Raw genomic sequence first — 18,288 nt, 5'->3', positions numbered from 1 at the left:
CAACAAAATTACTAGTCCTGATTTTACAATTTAACGAAAACTCTGATTTATATCTAGATCCACGGTATAGTTTATGAAACTTACTTCAATCCTTGTAAGAGACTTCTTGGAACTAGGTGGATATTTGTTTGGCAAAGATGTTGATTCTGGTTTTCTCTCATTCTCATTTTCTGCTCCACCAAAATGACTGTCCTGCTGTAACAACATTGCGAAATATCAGATTCAAGTGATAGTAAATTTCAAGGGGGGAATGACTTCAGTTTTGGCATGGATTAAGGGTAGATGCTATAAGTGAACCAATTCATCTGTCTTGTTCATCCAAAACTGACAACATAATCTTCAAGCATTGAGCTGATTATACCACAAATTCTTAATTGAATTATTAGATTTACCTTTCTTATTGATCTGTCAGATTCTGAAACAGCTGCAACTTCAGTATCTGGCTTATTCTTCCTGTCAAATAGATCACCCGTGAAGAACATAAAATTTTATCATCTATATACAGTATCTTTAAGTGCCTAAAGACCTACAGAATTTAAGCAGGAACTACCATGAACAGAAAAAAAAAATCATGGAAACTAAATCAATTGAGTCTAATATTGTACAATTAGGAACCAAAAAAGATGCAGCGATGCTCAAGTAATTATCAACATACAAATCTCTTTCATGGTTTGACATCTGTTGGGCTTGATCACAGAAATTCTGCATGGAACCATAATTCCGTTCAAGTTGTGCATTAAGCCGCTCCCCAAGCTCGTTAACCTTCCATTCTAAGTTGTCTAGATCTGCTTCTATCAGCAATAATTCCTCAAAATCTGTCTTGGTCTGTGGAAAGTGTGCAGATTAAGAATTTGTTTCATTACGAAAACAAATTATAAACCATATATGAATGAGATAGACTAACCTTTTCATCAATGCCAGATAATTCAGACGATGTCTCTGGAGGAAACTTAAGTCCTGCTTCGAGAGTTGCCCTAAAACTCTTCTCCTTTAGCAACTGTTCCTGTAGTATATCCACCTGCAAGGAAGTAGTAGGTAATAGAATCTCAATTTACATGAGTATGGAGCAAGAGGAGCATGGGCAGTAGGCATGTTCTCTCATAATGAACGTACATTTTTCTCAAGAACCAGACGTCGTTCTTGCAAGGCTCTCTTTCGTGTTTCTACAGCAGATTGCAGCTTTGCATTTACTTTTACCTGCAACAAGAGTAAGTGAAAATGGACACTTGATTCATGCACACAGACAAGGTTCAATTGAGAAAATCAAGTTTTAACCTCCTCTGCAATTTGGCTTTGCAATTCTGTTTTTACAGCTTCAAGCCTCTCAACTTCAGTTCTACGGATTGTGAGAAGCATAAATTAGTGAACAGAGTAAAGTGAACCAAATCAAAAGAGCCATTTAAATGACTGCTCCACATCAAGAGATACTCTAACAATGGAAACTAATCCTGTGAGATACTGTCAAGATATTATTAGACATTTTATATCTTCTAACAGTTCGGTTTTATTTAGCCTGGAAACTCTAAATACATGTCAAAACATAAAGAGAAAACGTGGTTTCATGGCATTTAACAATGAGGACTCAAAATTTAATACATGGGGGGTGGATTACATGGTTTTGATGTTTATTTCATGTACACTCTTTATCAACGTATTATTATTTATGTTTCTCAAAGACTCTTCATGAACAGACATAAATAATTTGATAAGCATATTGCATGCCTTTTAGTTTATCTCTCAAAATATATCATGCTCTGATAGATCACTCACTCATATGGTTGGGCCTGTTGATGAGGTGCAGGTTACCTCTGAATTTTAGGCCCACAATATGGAGGGTGTATGAGAGGAAGAAAAAGAGGGCAGAGAAGTGTGATATAAGAGGATCTGCTTAGCTGACTGATCAGAATGCATTGAATCTATTATAAGAAGCGAGTTCGGGATTAATGGGGCATTGGGGAGTAATCTGTTAGAGGGTGTAGACAGAGAAATCATTCTCTGAGGAGTCATAGGCTAGGGTCAGTTGTAGAGAATCTATCTCTCAGTTCTGAATTTCTATTATCAATATACTCACATTTCCATTCATTTTTCTGCATTTTCTCTTCCAGGCATAAAAGAGTTTGAAGAACCACAGCCCAAAGGCAACAAACAAGTTGCATTACAAAGATATCAAGAAAAAGTTGAACTATGAATTTGACACAGTTCTTAGATGTCAATTACTTACTCATCTACGTCTAGAAAATCAATGGATTCCATCGAAAGATTCTTGCTTCCCTGGAAATAATATAAAAAGAAGATATCATAAAGTCAGTTTAACTAGTCATAAAGTATGAAACTAGCTGGAACCGTAAAAGCTTTAGAAGTGACAGTGACAGTGACAAAGACAATTGCCAAGATAAAAAAAGTCACAATTAAACATGAGAAGATTTACTCACAGAGTTTCTCCCCAAAACATTTTGGCGCCGATTTATTTGGCCATTGGATATAGTTATAGATTTGGTCATACATGGTAAAGAGCTGGGATAATTTGATCTATTCATTGTTGTTTGGTCGGTGGATAAGCCTTCAATTATATTGGTGGGCTTATTGGAGTCATTTACAGAAGCAGTCTTATTTTGGCTTGGAAAATTTTCACAGGGCTTGTTGGACTCATCTGCACAAGCAGTCTCATTTTGGCTTGCGATATTTTCACAGCTTTTGATATCTTCAGATTGAGGCAATGAGACTTCAAGTGATATTGTTGACAACATTTGGTCGACTTCAAGACAATTACTTACCTCTGAGGACTTTGAACTTGAATAAGAAAGATTATGGTCCTATACATCAAAAAATATTAAATATGTTAGAGCATTGCAACTTAATATGTCAGCACCTCATTTGGAGGTAAAAACATAAGCTCTGTATATTAAATTGATGAACAACATTGAGCATAAGCTCTGTATAATAAAAATTGAAATGGTTAAAAAATTTATTGAGTTTTGGTAGGGCAAAATTGTTTGACAATACAAAGGTTAAACTAAAACTAAGGTCCGGTAAACATGGTTAATTATACTTAGGAAAAGGGTGTAAGATTTAGAGTACCCTGAAAACTTGACCTGTGATCTTTTTCATAAACTGAATTTAGTCCAACAAAAAGAAATGGATATGCTCACTGTCAAACTTAATTGTAATAATTTTATCAAATTGTCATGAAATAACTAAGACTCGAACCTTATCATCATATTCATCATTGACTGCAGAGTCTCCAGTCTCGCTGTTGGTTTCACTAACAAGATCATCATTTGCATCTACATCTGACCCCTCTATTGATTCATCTTGCTCATCATCATAATCATCATCATAGGACAAATCATCATCAGTACCCTCCTCACTCTCAGATTCATCATCTTCTGAGTCCATGTACATATCAGGACCGGGAGACATCGAATCTTCCTGATAGAAATATGTAGATACACTAATATAGAGAATATGAAGAAAAAAAATATAACTAGAAAAGGCGTGTATTTTAATCAAAAAGAGGCGGAGAGCCCCCTGCATATTAAGTCCAAACATTCAAAAAGTTTAAACAGATTTTAACCTGGTTGCATGGAGTGGAGATTAGGAATGAAAACCACATTTTAACATTCTAAGCTGATATAAGGAAAGGCATGCTCATCAAAAGATTACCTTATGATCTGTTGAGGTTATGGGTTTTAGATAAAAGGAAGAGAGAAATGATACAAGCTTGAATATTATTGATAATATCTTGATACATATTAGATACTAAGATTAGAAAATATCCTAGGAGATAAACTATGATGTTCTAAATTTCTAATATAATATAAAGATATATAAGATATTTATTATATTCTAACAGTTTCTAATCGAGAACTCCCAACGAAATACATGCCAAATATTTCATAAGTAGCTCACTATATTCTCTAACATGAAAAAGAAATCAACCAATGAATAAGTGAAAGGGTCCCAGTAATTATTTAGAAAAAGAAGTTTTCAGAACAACTACAGGTATAAATCAACACATTAACATAAAACCTCTATAGCACATTACTAATGTAAGAGAAGCATGCAATATGGAAGCACATGCTATAAACTGGAAGCCATAAAAAAGAGAACTATAAACTACAATTAAAATTACCTCAAATATGCTGTTATATTCTTCTAATAAAGTAATCACAATTGCTTGAGCATGGTTAGCTGCAGCAGCTGCTTGAAGAAGTTGAATGGAACCATCCCCGCCTACATCAAAATCATTTTCAATTTCACAATCCCCAATTAGAAGGGGACGAAGAAGTAATGGTGCCATGCATGCTGCCACAGCCGATGTGCTCATTCTGTTCTCAGCTTTCCGAGAAGCTACCATTTGCATCATCAAGAGTATTCTGTGCAAGACAGAAATGAATAACTTACATAGTAAAATAATACACGCGCACGCACACACACCATATTATCATATCCAAAGAAACATTTTTCCCAATATAACTATTATAATGTATTGGGTTAAAACAGAAAATTTTGACTGTGTCAACATTATTAACATATAATTCAGGAAATATAATGAGGAATAAGAGTGTTCTTAATCCTGACATTCAGCATTTGAGATAACAAAGATAGCAATAAATTTTTTAAAATAACAGCAGCAATCAATGGGATCTTCGAAAAGAAAGATATCATAATAGGAAAAGTAATTGACCAAAGTACCTTTGCAATAAACGGCGGTTTGGTTCAGGAAAAGTGTCCCATATTGCAGCACGCATAGCAGAAACCCTATTCACACGTGCAGTTCCTAATAGATGTCACAAGTTCAAATGATGAAAGAAAATTAAGCTTCAAAAGAGATATAGAAAAGCTGGTAAGAATACGAGAATTTTGTTTGTGTTTATCTTTATGTTGTGACTATGCATGAGAAAATCTCAGAAAAAATGTAGAGTGCATGTACTAGAATATATTCGACATGATAGAATACATGTAATGTATCGCCCGTGTACCAATGTTAATGCCACTGTATGCCTTGTATCATTAAACTAGTTAGAGGTTTTGCTAGTTAGTTATGACAGCTGTTAGAGTGGTAACTATTTCCATAGCACTGATCAACGGCGCGTTCCGGTGTGCGACATCAATAATATTGTTGAAGTTGTGGGATTTTAGAGAAAAGGAGAAAAGAGAATAATAAGGGTTTAAATATTATTGATAATAGCTTTATGCTAACTTGATCACAAAAGACTCAATACTAATCTCTATTTATACAGAAACATAGACTCAATCCTAAATCAAGAATAAATCATAATAATAATGAGAGATATTCTAAGATATCTCTATAATTATAAATTGATCCTAGGAAATAACTCAAAATACTCTAATATAATATAATAGATATTATAAGATATTTTCTAATATTCTAACAAATATAATTACATTCAATTAATTCATTTTCCCAAATTATTATCGGTGCCAACGTGTCAATGTCATTCCGTTCCTGGTGTTCGTGTCAGTATTTGTGCTTCATAGATTACAATTACGTAAGTGGCAGTTACTAACTGCATTCTCCTCTGTACCCTATAAATACAGATCTCTGTATTCAGAGATCTTATAATATCAATTACAGAATTAATATTTCTATAAATCTGCTCTCTTTCTCTAAATAACATATTTGAATGGACGCAGTTAGATCTCAGTTATTTATACAGACACTAAGTGAGTTATTTACAACTGTGAGACAACTGTGTATCAGAATCTTAACTGATTGATACTAAGCTAGGTGACTATAGTGGGAGATGGGCTTCGTAAACCAGGCTCAAAGCTATTACTCTAATACAGTACAATATAAACAGAGATAAACAATGCAAACAGAGACAATCCTAGTCGTACCGAGTCAACTTTTGGTTCAAATACCCTATTACATACTTCTAAAATTCAATGTATGTTTTAATTATTCCTTGATTGTGCAACATCCTAGGCTAATTGTTGGGAGTGTCCTAGTCAATAATTACATTCAATGACTAGGAAGTTGTATTGACTAGGACTACTAACAGTTAGCCTAGGATGTTACACAATTAAGGAATAGTTAAAACATACACTGAATTTTAACACTCCCCCCTTCAAACTAAAGTTTACTACACTTTAAGCTTGTTACATCAAAACAATTTATCACAAAAATTGAAATATAAAACTAATTTTGACAATTGTTGGACTAGTTTGAGAAGAGAAGGCACCATTAACGATTCATGTGTGGGAAAAGAGACACCACCAGATTGATCATCAGTGGGAATAAAACGTGTCACTAATATGATTCATATGTGCGAATAGAGTCACCACTAGATTGATTGTTGGTGGGAATAAAAGGAGCCACCAATATGATTCATATGTGGGAATAGAGTCACCACCGTATTGATCGTCGGTAGGAATAAAAGGATTGTCTGAGCAAATGGTACCTTGTCCTTGGAACCAAGTTCTCACAGCAACAAATACAATGCAGAAGGGGGAGTTGAAAGATGAGAGGTTGCAGAAAAATCACCAAATGATGAAAAGACCCATGGAAGGTGGCAAAGGGACGTTTGCGACAGCCGGCAATGAAATACTCATGTAGTACTTGGTTATATTTTATGAAAAATGTTTTTGCATTGTTCTACATTTGTCAGCAATTTTACCATGAGATAAAAACACAGTTTGGTGTTCCCCACTCGTGCTCAGCACACTGATATTCCTCTTGAATAATTGTCTCAATCATTTCAAACTTGTATGGCATCACATAACATTTTTCACTAAACATCTTGTGCTCATAGTTTTCAATAAAATGTATTGCTGCAAATTTTTTGACCAAAAATAGAATTGTTCTCTGTTCTCTGGTCCAAATTTCCAGCTCCTTGACACCATGTATCATTGTGTATACTTGCATTTTACATAGTCTTGCTCCTGATCTTGATAAACTATCTGCTTAGTTTCTCAAATGTCTTTCTTGGTAACACTCGATCCATAAAGGGTTATTGTAGTCATAGTCCTAGTCTCTACAAGTATCTGCTCTCATCTTTCGTTACTGTCTGAATCTGCACCTTTCTCTGGACCATCTAACACATCTGAGACTATCTTGGTCACTTTATCTGTTCCTCCAACTGTAGCCGAGTACAATCCACCACCAGTACCTAGGTTCAAAATACTTCTATGCTCATTCATCCCTTGCATGCTTATCATCATTGGCCACTGTTGAATATAAAGAGTATTGAGAGACATATTGTGAATAACCCGTGTGTTTCAACTACACAGCGGAATCTCTTTATATAGACACAGGGTATTAAATAACCCTAATTTACAGTAATGCTAACGGGCCAGAATACTTACATACTTACAGCCCATATATATTATTTACATTCTAATATAGTATTTAACACTCCCCCTCAAGCTGGAGCATATAAATCAAATGCACCTAGCTTGTTACATATATAACTAATTCTAGGACCTCGCAATGACTTTGTAAACACATCTGCTAACTGATCATTGGATTTGACAAAGCTGGTGATGATGTCACCTGATTCAATCTTTTCTCTAACAAAATGGCAGTCAATCTCAATATGCTTGGTCCTCTCATGAAAAACCGGATTCGAGGCACTGTGCAATGCAGCTTGATTATCACATATTAATGTCATTGTGCTAGTCTCTTCAAATTGAAGTTCTTTCAGTAACTGTTTCAGCCAGATGAGTTCACATGTTACTAGTGCCATGGCCCTGTATTCTGCCTCAGCGCTGGATCTTGCTACAACATTTTGTTTCTTACTCTTCCAAGATATTAAATTTCCTCCTATGAGTACACAATACCCGGAAGTTGATCGTCTATCTATGGGTGAGCCTGCTCAATCAGCATCTGAGTAGCCAATTATTTGAGTATGTCCTCTGTCTTCATAAATGAGACCTTTTCCAGGTGCACTTTTGATGTATTTAAGAATCCGGATTACAGCATCCATATGTTCTTGGCAAGGAGAATTTAAGAACTGACTTACCACACTGACAGCAAAGGAAATGTCAGGACGAGTGACTGTGAGATAGTTTAATTTTCCAACCAATCTCCTATATCTTCCTGAATCTGATAGAGGCTCCCCCTGATTGGGTAGGAGTTTGACATTTGGATCCATAGGAGTATCAACTGACTTGGCATTTAGTAGGCCAGTTTCTTCAAGAATATCCATAGCATATTTTCTTTGTGAAATTACAAGGCCATCCTTGGATTGAGCTACTTCAATACCCAGAAAATAACGGAGTTTACCAAGGTCTTTAGTCTGAAATTTATTTGAGAGATGTTGTTTTAACTAGATTATTCCTTGCTGATCACTACCAGTTATAATAATGTCATCCACGTAAATAATAAGATAGATGCACCCTTGAGCTGAGTGATGATAAAATACAGAGTGATCGGCTTCACTGCGGATCATACCAAATTCTTGTACTACCGAGTTGAATCTGCCAAACCAAGCTCTAGGAAACTGTTTAAGACCATAAAGGGACCTATGTAGCCAACAAACCATGTTGGAAGACTCCCCCTGAGCAACAAATCCTGGTGGTTGCTCCATATACACTTCCTCTTCAAGATCACCGTGCAAAAAGGCATTTTTAATGTCAAGCTGATGGAGGGGCCAATGTCTAATTGCAGCAATGGAGAAAAATAGTCTGACAGATGCCATTTTGGCAACCGGTGAGAATGTGTCACTGTAATCCAACCCAAAAATCTGAGTATATCCCTTGGCTACCAAACGAGCCTTAAATCGATCAATCTTACCATCAGGACCAACCTTCACTGTATAAAGCCAACGACACCCGACTACCGACTTCCCATGAGGTAGAGGTACCAATTCCCAAGTACCACTGCTTTGTAGAGCACACATCTCATCAAGCATTGCTTGCCTCCACTCAGGGTGGGATAATGCTTCACCTGTAGTTTTAGGAATAGAAACAGAAGACAAGGAGGACAAGCAAGTGTAATGTAAAGGAGAAAGACGATGATAACACAAATCAATATAATGAGGAGATGGATTACGGGTGGTGCGAATATCCTTACGAAGAGCAATGGGAAGGTCAGGCTCAGGTGGCAGGACTGGATCTGGAGGTGGTGTCGGAGGAGAGTCTATAATGGGAACAGGAACAGACACAACAGAGGGTAAGCATTGACGGTGATATGTTTATAGTGGTCAGGGAGGTTGAGGGGCAGACTCGACAGGTTCGATAGGAATATGAGTGGGTGGGAGAGGGATAACTACTTGAGGAGGTTCGGGATTAATGTCCTGATAGGGCTCAGTAGCTATATGGGTAGGTTTAAAATATTGTACAGACTCGAAAAAGGTAACATCAGCTGATGTAACGTAGCGGTGTAGTGGGAGAATAACAACGGTAGCCTTTTTGGGACCGATGATAACCGAGAAAGACACACTTGAGTGACCGAGCTAACAATTTGTCCAAACCGGGGGATAAATTGTGAACAAAACATGTGGACCCAAAGACACGAGGTGGTAGTGGGTGAAGAGGTGTATGGGGAAAGAGGACCGAATGGGGGATATTGCCATCAAGGACAGAAGATGGCATACGGTTAATAAGGTAGCACGCCGTTAAGATGGCATACAAAGTATTGAGTATTGAGTATTGAGAGACATGTTGATGGCATACGGTTAATAAGGTAGCTCTGATACTATGTTGAATATAAAGAGTATTGAGAGACATATTGTGAATAACCCGTGTGTTTCAACTACAGAGCGGAATCTCTTTATATAGACACAGGGTATTAAATAACCCTAATTTACAATAATGCTAACGGACCAGAATACTTACATACTTACAGCTCATATATATTATTTACATTCTAATATAGTATTTAACAGCCACCTCCAGCTCTGACACTTGCACCTATGTTTAATTTGCCTACCGATACAACTCCTGCAGACTCTCCTCTAACTCCACCAACTCTGAACCAACCTTTTGAACTTGACTTTACTATTTTACTCTGGAAATGTATAAGGTCCCTCATTATATTACTTTGAGAGATCATTGTTTGTTATCATCATATTTCTCCTGTCTTTCTTCCTAATATTCTATATCTATTCCTAAAGTAAGACTACACAGGAAGAAATTTCCCTTCTTGGGTGGAACTAGACTATGGTTCAAGAAATATTTACACTTCAGAGAAGTTGCTTTGGATAGTTCAATAATTAGAAGTAAAACGAAACCAAGAAAAACTAAAGTCAAATAATAAGATAGAGTTAAAGCTAAAAAGTATATTGTCAGAGTTGATACATGATAGAGAATTATGGCATTTTTTTTTATCTATGTATCTAACCTCAGCTAAAGGGAAAAGGCTTGATTGTTGTTGTGTGGTTATTTAAGTATAGCTGGAACAGCAGAAAAACCATGTACAATAAATACTGGGTAACCTTTTAATTAATATAAAATGTTATTAAATAAGTAAAAGCTAAAATAATACTTACGACAAGTTTCTAACAATGCCTTGCAACAAGATGCTGGGACTGGAAAAGATGGAAGTTCACGGATTACATGCTGGAAAATTTTAAAAGAATAATAAGAAACTACAGCTTTTAGTGTATGTGATAGATGAAGGAATGAACCATTCAGTTTATCAACATACCTTAACACAATCAGCAACAACATGTGCATCCTCCTCCTCAGAAAATTCAACTTTACCTGCAACCATAGAGCATACCCATGACATAAGACTTGATTAGTAGTTAAGAAAAAAATACTTGAGAAATAACTCTGATTATTTGCATGGAAAGGCCCGAAATATGGCTAAAGCTATGCTAGACATGTGGAAATGACTTAAGCACACAATCTAATCAATGAGGAGGCATTCCAAGGATGAAGATGTACAGTAAAAAAAGGTGAGTATTTTTTAGGATAACCTTGTTCATATTCCCGCACTCGTTTTTCAACATCATCAACATCAGCTGCTTGTCGCAAGATCCCCTCTACTTTGACTCCTGTTTTATAGAATTGATTAGCTTCATATGAAACACTTTATCAGTTTATGTCATATGCATATTCACTACTGGCTTCCTCCCTGCTACTCCCCAATACAAAAAAAAGTAGAACCCCCATATGAAACTTCAGTTGCAAGATCACAATGATAGTCAATTAAAGGACAACTGAAAAAACTAAACTTTAGAAGAAACCATTGAAAAATTGCTTTAGGTGGTTTGACTGAATGTTTGGGGTTTATGTGTGTGGTTACAGTGGAGGTGCAAAGCACGTAGGAAAGGGATGAACCTCTAACATCATCATCACACATCAACCTTAAAGTTTTTAATTGGTAAACCATCATTTTAGTCCTTGTCTCAGCCAAAAATTCAAATTAGTCCTCGAATTATCAAAACGTCAGTCAATTTAGTACCCGGCATCATAAAAGTTATAGCGGAATCAAGGACCAAAATGACAACGTCCTATACTTTCAGGGACGAAAATGGTGGTTTACCCAATTTTTAATATAGCCTGTAAGGGAGCATTTTGTTTTGAAGTTTTCAAAAGAGTACAAAAGTTGTCAGCCTTGTTTAGACAAATTTTCTTTTACAGTTTTGATCGATCAAAAGAATGTATTCAGAATTATAAACTCCACAAAAGAGGCATGTGTTTCCTTTTCTATGTTTTTCTTGTGTGAACCAAAGCATGCAGAAAAGAAAAGAAAACCTACCATGCTCTTCTATGAACCTCAGGGCTTTCTCCAAAAATGATGGAGTTCCATCAACTTCCTCCAAAGCAAGTAAAATTGGCCGGCCAAGGACTGCATGTTTTACTGTTTCTCTATCCTTCACTATAGAAGAAATGCAAAAAATTCATATCAAAACAAAGCAAGCTATACTCCCAACAAGGAAACACATGGAAATGAGGAAAGAATCAGCACTCCCCCAAAAGTCATTGCATATATAGAAAATGAATTAAGCTTGTTACATAAATAAGTTGTGTTTGGGCCTCTAAGTGACTCGACAAAATCTCCACCTACCGATCATTGGAGTTTACAAATGATCTATCAATCTCCCTATAAATAATCCTCTTATGGATATAATGACAAACAATCTCTATGTGTTTGGTCTGCTAATGAAAAAGAGGACCAGAGGCAATATGCAACGTGCAGAAAAGCGATTGTTTATTCACTTGATAATGAACTGATTACATAAGGACTATAAATAGTACAAGCAATTTAATTATGTATAATCATAATAGAACTGGTAATTAGGAAACTAATTCCCTATAAATGCTACCCTAAAAGGAAATAAAAATAAAACTTAATTCCTAATTAATACATACTGTTGAAAATATATTTATTACATATCATGTAAATAGGGATAATATCTCCCATATTTATTTTTGTATTTATTGCCTTGAGCCTATATAAAACAGACTCCGTTGTGTAGTTCAGACACACGGTTTCACCACATGTCTCTCTCATTTTCTCTTATTCAACATGGTATCTAGAGCCTATTAAGAGAGACAACCCTATACCGTGATTACTCCGGGACCCACTGTCCTTCGGTGAGATTTTTTTTTTTCGGTAAACCGTGTCTCAATTCCGGTTTACCCTTTCTTTGTCGCTTGTCGCTTTTCGTTCATTTTTTTTTCCAGTAAATCAGTCCACTGTTCATCGCGCGACACTGTTCATAGCACGCACTATTCATCGCGCGGTACTGTTCATCGAATCGAAAGGTTAGAGTATTGTCAAAACTCGAGTTCCGTTGTTTCAACTGCACAAAGTGGTAAGTCACTTGTTTGCATCTCACTTTCTCATAGCCCATGGATTCTCGATTCTGGTGCATCTGATCACATTACTGGTAATAAGACTCTTTTCTCCCCTCTCAACATCTGGTTATTTACCTAGGATAGTCTCAGCCAATGGTTCCCAAACACAGTCTCAAGGGATTGGCACTGTCCAAATCCTCCCTACTCTGTTAGTTAAATCTGTCCTTTATGTGCCTGGATGCCCATTTAATTTAATTTCTATCAGTCGATTGACTCGTTCTCATGACTGTGTTGTCACATTTACTAATTGCAATGTTACTTTGCAAGACCGAATATCAGGACGACAAATTGGTGTCGGATGTGAGTCTAATGGTCTTTATTATCTCTCAAACCCATCAACAGCGTGCCCTACCACATATTCTCCTCTTACTATACATGCTCAGTTAGGTCATCCGAGTCTTCCCAAACTTCAACAATTAGTACCTAATCTAACCAAAATATCTAGCTTAAATTGTGAGTCGTGTCAATTAGGGAAACACACTCGTAGTCATTTCACTGATCGAGCTAATAAACGAGCTTCCTCCCCATTTGCTTTAGTTCACTCAGATGTTTGGGGTCCCTCTCGTACTATTTCCACACTTGAGTCTAGATATTTTGTTACCTTTATCGATGATTTTTCCCGTTGTACGTGGTTATTTTTAATGAAAAATAGGTCTGAATTATTTTCTATTTTTGAACAATTTTATAAGGAAATTAAAACTCAATTTGGTGTATCCATTCGCACTTTGCGCAGTGATAATGCCCGTGAATATTTGTCCCATCAATTTCAAAATTTTATGACCTCTAACGGCATTCTTCATCAAACATCTTGTGCTCATACACCTCAACAAAATGGGGTAGCCGAACGCAAAAATCGGCACCTTATTGAAACCACTCGTACTCTCCTTCTTCATGGTAATGTACCATCTCGCTTTTGGGGCGATGCTGTTCTAACGGCGTGCTATCTTATAAATCGCATGCCTTCGTCTGCTCTTGATAACAAAGTCCCTCACTCGATCCTCTTTCCTGGTACCCCTCTTCACTCACTTCCTCCTCGGGTCTTCGGATCTACATGTTTTGTCCACAATCTCACTCCTGGTCTTGACAAACTTTCAGCTCGATCATTAAAATGTGTCTTTCTGGGTTATCATCGGTCCCAAAAAGGTTATCGTTGTTATTCTCCTACTCTTCGACGATATCTCATATCGGTTGATGTCACATTTTTTGAGTCTGTTACATACTATGAGTCGCTTCCTGATCCTTTGTCTGCAACTATTCCTCTGGACCTACCAAAGTCTATTTCACCTTCTCTTTTACCATTAGAGCCTATTACGTATGCCCCACCTGAGACACCTCCTGTGGCCCCTCCCACTGTCCCACTTGAGACTCCTCTTGTTGATCCTCCAACTGTACAACCTCTTCAGACATATCGTCGTCGTCAACCACCATCGGTTGTACATGTCCCTACACCTGTTCTTGATACCGAGGTCACTCCAGACGCTCCTTCACCGCCACCTCCTTCTTTATCGGATCCGACCCTTGATATTCCTATTGCTATTCGTAAAGGTATACGTCCTACTCGTAACCCATCCCCTCATTACATTGGCTTGAGTTACCATCGTCTTTCTCCTTTGCATTATACTTGTTTGTCTTCCCTGTCTTCTGTTTCTATTCCTAAATCTCCAGGTGAAGCTTTATCTCACCCAGAGTGGAGACAAGCAATGATTGACGAGATGTGTGCACTTCAGAGTAGTGGTACATGGGAATTGGTTCCTTTACCGTCGGGAAAGTCTTTAGTAGGATGTCGTTGGCTTTATACGGTGAAAGTTGGTCCTGATGGTAAGATTGATCGTTTTAAAGCTCGTTTGGTAGCAAAAGGGTACACTCAAGTTTTTGGCCTCGATTACAGTGATACTTTCTCCCCTGTGGCTAAGATGGCCTCTGTTAGACTACTCCTCTCTATTGCAGCCATCAGACATTGGTCTCTACATCAACTTGACATTAAAAATGCTTTTTTGCATGGTGACCTTGAAGAAGAAGTGTATATGGAGCAACCACCTGGGTTTGTTGCTCAGGGGGAGTCCTCTACCATGGTTTGTCGACTTCAGAGGTCTCTCTATGGTCTTAAACAGTCTCCTCGAGCTTGGTTTGGTAGATTTAGCACAGTAGTGCAACAATTTGGCATGATTCGAAGTGAAGCTGATCATTCTCTTTTTTATCGTCACTCAACCCAAGGGTGCATTTACTTGATTGTCTATGTAGATGATATTGTCATAACTGGTAGTGATCAACAGGGCATACTCCAATTGAAACAACATTTATCTCATCAGTTTCAAACTAAAGATCTTGGCAAGCTCCGCTACTTCTTGGGTATTGAGGTAGCCCAATCTAAGGACGGCTTAGTAATTTCACAAAGAAAATATGCTATGGATATTCTTGAAGAGACAGGTTTGTTGAATGCCAAACCGGTTGACACTCCTATGGATCCAAACGTCAAACTTCTACCTAATCATGGGGAGCCATTTTTAGATTCAGGGAGATACAGAAGATTGGTTGGTAAATTAAACTACCTCACAGTCACCCGTCCAGACATTTCTTTTGCAGTCAGTGTGGTAAGTCAATTCTTAAATTCTCCTTGTCAAGAACACTGGGATGCTGTGATACGAATCTTGAAATACATTAAAGGTGCTCCAGGAAAGGGTCTAATTTATGAAAACAGAGGACATACTCAGATAGTTGGTTATTCAGATGCCGATTGGGCAGGCTCACCCATTGATAGGCGATCCACTTCTGGGTATTGTGTACTTGTTGGAGGAAACTTAATATCTTGGAAGAGTAAGAAACAAAGTGTAGTTGCAAGATCTAGCGCTGAAGCTGAATACAGGGCTATGGCATTAGTGACCTGTGAGCTCATTTGGTTGAAACAGTTACTCAAAGAGCTTCAATTTGAAGAGGCAACACAAATGACATTAATATGTGATAATCAAGCAGCATTGCACATTGCCTCTAATCCAGTTTTTCATGAGAGGACCAAGCATATTGAGATAGATTGTCACTTTGTAAGGGAGAAGATCGAATCAGGCGACATCACCACTAGTTTTGTTAATTCCAATGATCAATTGGCAGATGTATTCACTAAGTCTCTAAGAGGTCCTCGAATCAGTTATATATGTAACAAGCTTGGTGCATATGATTTATATGCTCCAGCTTGAGGGGGAGTGTTGAAAATATATTTATTACATATCATGTAAATAGGGATAATATCTCCCATATTTATTTTTGTATTTATTGCCTTGAGCCTATATAAAACAGACTCCGTTGTGTAGTTCAGACACACGGTTTCACCACATGTCTCTCTCATTTTCTCTTATTCAACACATACTAATAACTATTCAGATCATAATCTTATGATTCTGATTTTTGATCTTATAATCAACAGTCCCCCTCAATCTGGGTGGTAGATAACTATCATACTCAAATTGGATTTGATATTTTCATATGTATTTCTTGGGAAAGCTTTCGCTAGGATGGCTGTTGTTGATTGCACGATGGTACATGATCAATACTTATAGTACCATTATCAATTTTCTCCTTTATGAAATGCCGGTCAATTTCCACATGTTTTGTTCTATCATGGTGAACCGGGTTCTTTGCGACGTTGATGGCAGCTTTGTTGTCACAATATAACCTCATGGTGTAATTGGTTGGAACTCTAATATAATCAAATATCTCCTTCAGCCATATCCCTTCACAAATGCCCTGTGCCATGGCTTTGAATTCAGCTTTTGCACTGCTTCTAACCTGTGACCATGTTTCCCCATACAAAAGAGCAATAGTCGGTTGTTGACTTTTTGTCTAATATACATCCATCCCAATCTGAGTCGGTGTATACTTCAATACCTCTATTTGATTTTTTCTTGAAATGAAGACCTCTACTTGATGTACCCTTAAGGTACTGTAGGATTTTGTTCATAACTTTCAATGTGAACTTCAGTAGGACTTGTCATGTAGCGACTTTCCATGCTCACGGCAAATCCAATATCAGGTCGAGTATGAGTTAGGTATACTAGTTTCCCAACTAGACTTTGGTACCTATCTTTATCAGTTAGACGACCTTCTTCGAAGTTACTTCTGCTTACTGATTCCGTAGGAGTATTGGCAGCCTTACACCCAAGCATTCCGGTTTCTAGGAGTAAGTCTAGGGTGTATTTTCTTTGAGAAACATAAATTCCTTCCTTTGAGCGAGCTACTTTCATCCCTAAAAAATATTTGAGTTGCCCCAAGTGACTTCAAACTCCCTAACCAAGAGTTTTTCCAAGCGTTTGATTTGCTCATGATCATCACCTGTGATAACGATGCCATCAACATACACAATGATTAAAGTTACCTTGCCTTCAAATGAGTGTTTGACAAGCATAGTGTGATCTGATTGGCCTTGTATGATTCCATTTTCTTTGAAAACTCGAGTCGATCTTTCAAACCACGCTCTTGGGGATTGCTTAAAACCATACAAGGATTTTCGGAGCTTGCACACCTTGTTTAAGGTGCTGGATGATTCAAGTCTGGGGGAATTTGCTAGTATACTTCCTCTTCTAACTCACCATTTAGGAAAGCATTCTTAATATCTAGCTGGTGTAGTAGCCAATCCAAGTTTGCAGCCACGAATAGTATGACTTTTACCGAGTTCAATTTGGTCACCGGAGCAAATGTCTCTGTTAAAATATTATATTATGTAAATAATTAAATTAGATGGGCTGTAAGTATTTCGGTCCGTTAGTGTTCTTGTCAGTATGTTTGTTCTTCCGTGGCATTCGTCTCGGCCTTCTGCTTCCATATCTGCCCTCAGTTTTCAGTTTCGAGTTACGGATATACGAGTTCCAATTCAAACAACCCCTGTTTTCCCGATTCCGACGCGTTTTCTGGCACTCTTTACTGACCATAATGTCTCAGTCTGAAACAAATAGCATCTTCACCAACTACATTACTTCTCCTCTCTCTCGAAAAATTGAACTATCTCACAGTTACTCGTCCTGACATTTCCTTCGTTGTCAGTGTGGTAAGTCAGTTCTTAAATTCTCCTTGCCAAGAACATACGGATGTTGTAATCTGAATTCTTAAATATATCAAAAATGCACCTAGAAAAGGTTTCATTTATGAAGATAGAGGACATACTCAGATAGTTGGCAACTCATATGCCGATTGGGCAAGCTCACCCATAGATAGGCGATCCACTTCCGGGTATTGTGTACTTGTCGGAGAAAATTTAATATCTTGGAAGAGTAAGAAACAAAATGTTGTTGCAAGATCCAACACTGAGGCGAAATACATGGCCATGGCACTAGTAACATGTGAACTCATCTGGTTGAAACAATTACTGAAAGAACTTCAACTTGAAGAGGCAAGCACAATGACACTAATATGTGATAATCAAACTGCATTGTCATTTGTGACTAGGGGCGGGAATAGGCCAGGCCAGGCCAGGCTTTGAAAGGCCTGAGCCTGGCCTACGATGAATTTTTGAGGCCTACGGCCTAT

General features: G+C 37.4%; 1 protein-coding gene and 1 long non-coding RNA gene across 7 annotated transcripts in view; one reads left to right on the top strand and one right to left on the bottom strand.

Annotated features, from left to right (window-relative positions):
* LOC140919303 (uncharacterized) overlaps positions 1–2,324 on the top strand; it is a 6,668-nt gene extending 4,344 nt beyond the window's left edge. Inside the window, exon 2 of the long non-coding RNA XR_012162000.1 lies at positions 2,106–2,324. This is a non-coding gene — a long non-coding RNA (uncharacterized lncRNA). The remainder of the gene's footprint in view (positions 1–2,105) is intronic.
* LOC101498807 (rho GTPase-activating protein REN1) overlaps positions 1–18,288 on the bottom strand; it is a 34,645-nt gene that overhangs the window by 1,675 nt on the left and 14,682 nt on the right. For 3 of the 6 annotated variants that reach the window (XM_012712953.3, XM_012712950.3, XM_012712951.3), the window contains exons 9-23: positions 11,672–11,791; positions 10,887–10,964; positions 10,613–10,668; positions 10,455–10,524; positions 4,696–4,780; positions 4,133–4,376; positions 3,208–3,429; positions 2,433–2,813; positions 2,222–2,271; positions 1,276–1,336; positions 1,114–1,197; positions 905–1,018; positions 656–825; positions 393–453; positions 85–192 (exon numbers count right to left, since the gene is read on the bottom strand). In XM_012712953.3, the coding sequence (XP_012568407.1) occupies positions 85–192; positions 393–453; positions 656–825; positions 905–1,018; positions 1,114–1,197; positions 1,276–1,336; positions 2,222–2,271; positions 2,433–2,813; positions 3,208–3,429; positions 4,133–4,376; positions 4,696–4,780; positions 10,455–10,524; positions 10,613–10,668; positions 10,887–10,964; positions 11,672–11,791 (1,904 nt within the window). Of the gene's footprint in view, positions 1–84; positions 196–392; positions 454–655; positions 826–904; positions 1,019–1,113; positions 1,198–1,275; positions 1,337–2,221; positions 2,272–2,432; positions 2,814–3,207; positions 3,430–4,132; positions 4,377–4,695; positions 4,781–10,454; positions 10,525–10,612; positions 10,669–10,886; positions 10,965–11,671; positions 11,792–18,288 lie in introns of all 6 variants that reach the window. The other 3 variants (XM_012712952.3, XM_004490374.4, XM_012712949.3) reach the window with 1 other exon arrangement.

Source organism: Cicer arietinum, chromosome 2 (genome assembly GCF_000331145.2).
Source record: "Cicer arietinum cultivar CDC Frontier isolate Library 1 chromosome 2, Cicar.CDCFrontier_v2.0, whole genome shotgun sequence".
Taxonomy (NCBI): domain Eukaryota; kingdom Viridiplantae; phylum Streptophyta; class Magnoliopsida; order Fabales; family Fabaceae; genus Cicer; species Cicer arietinum.
Note: the sequence above shows the minus strand (reverse complement) of the source record. Positions and strands in the feature narration are given on the sequence as shown.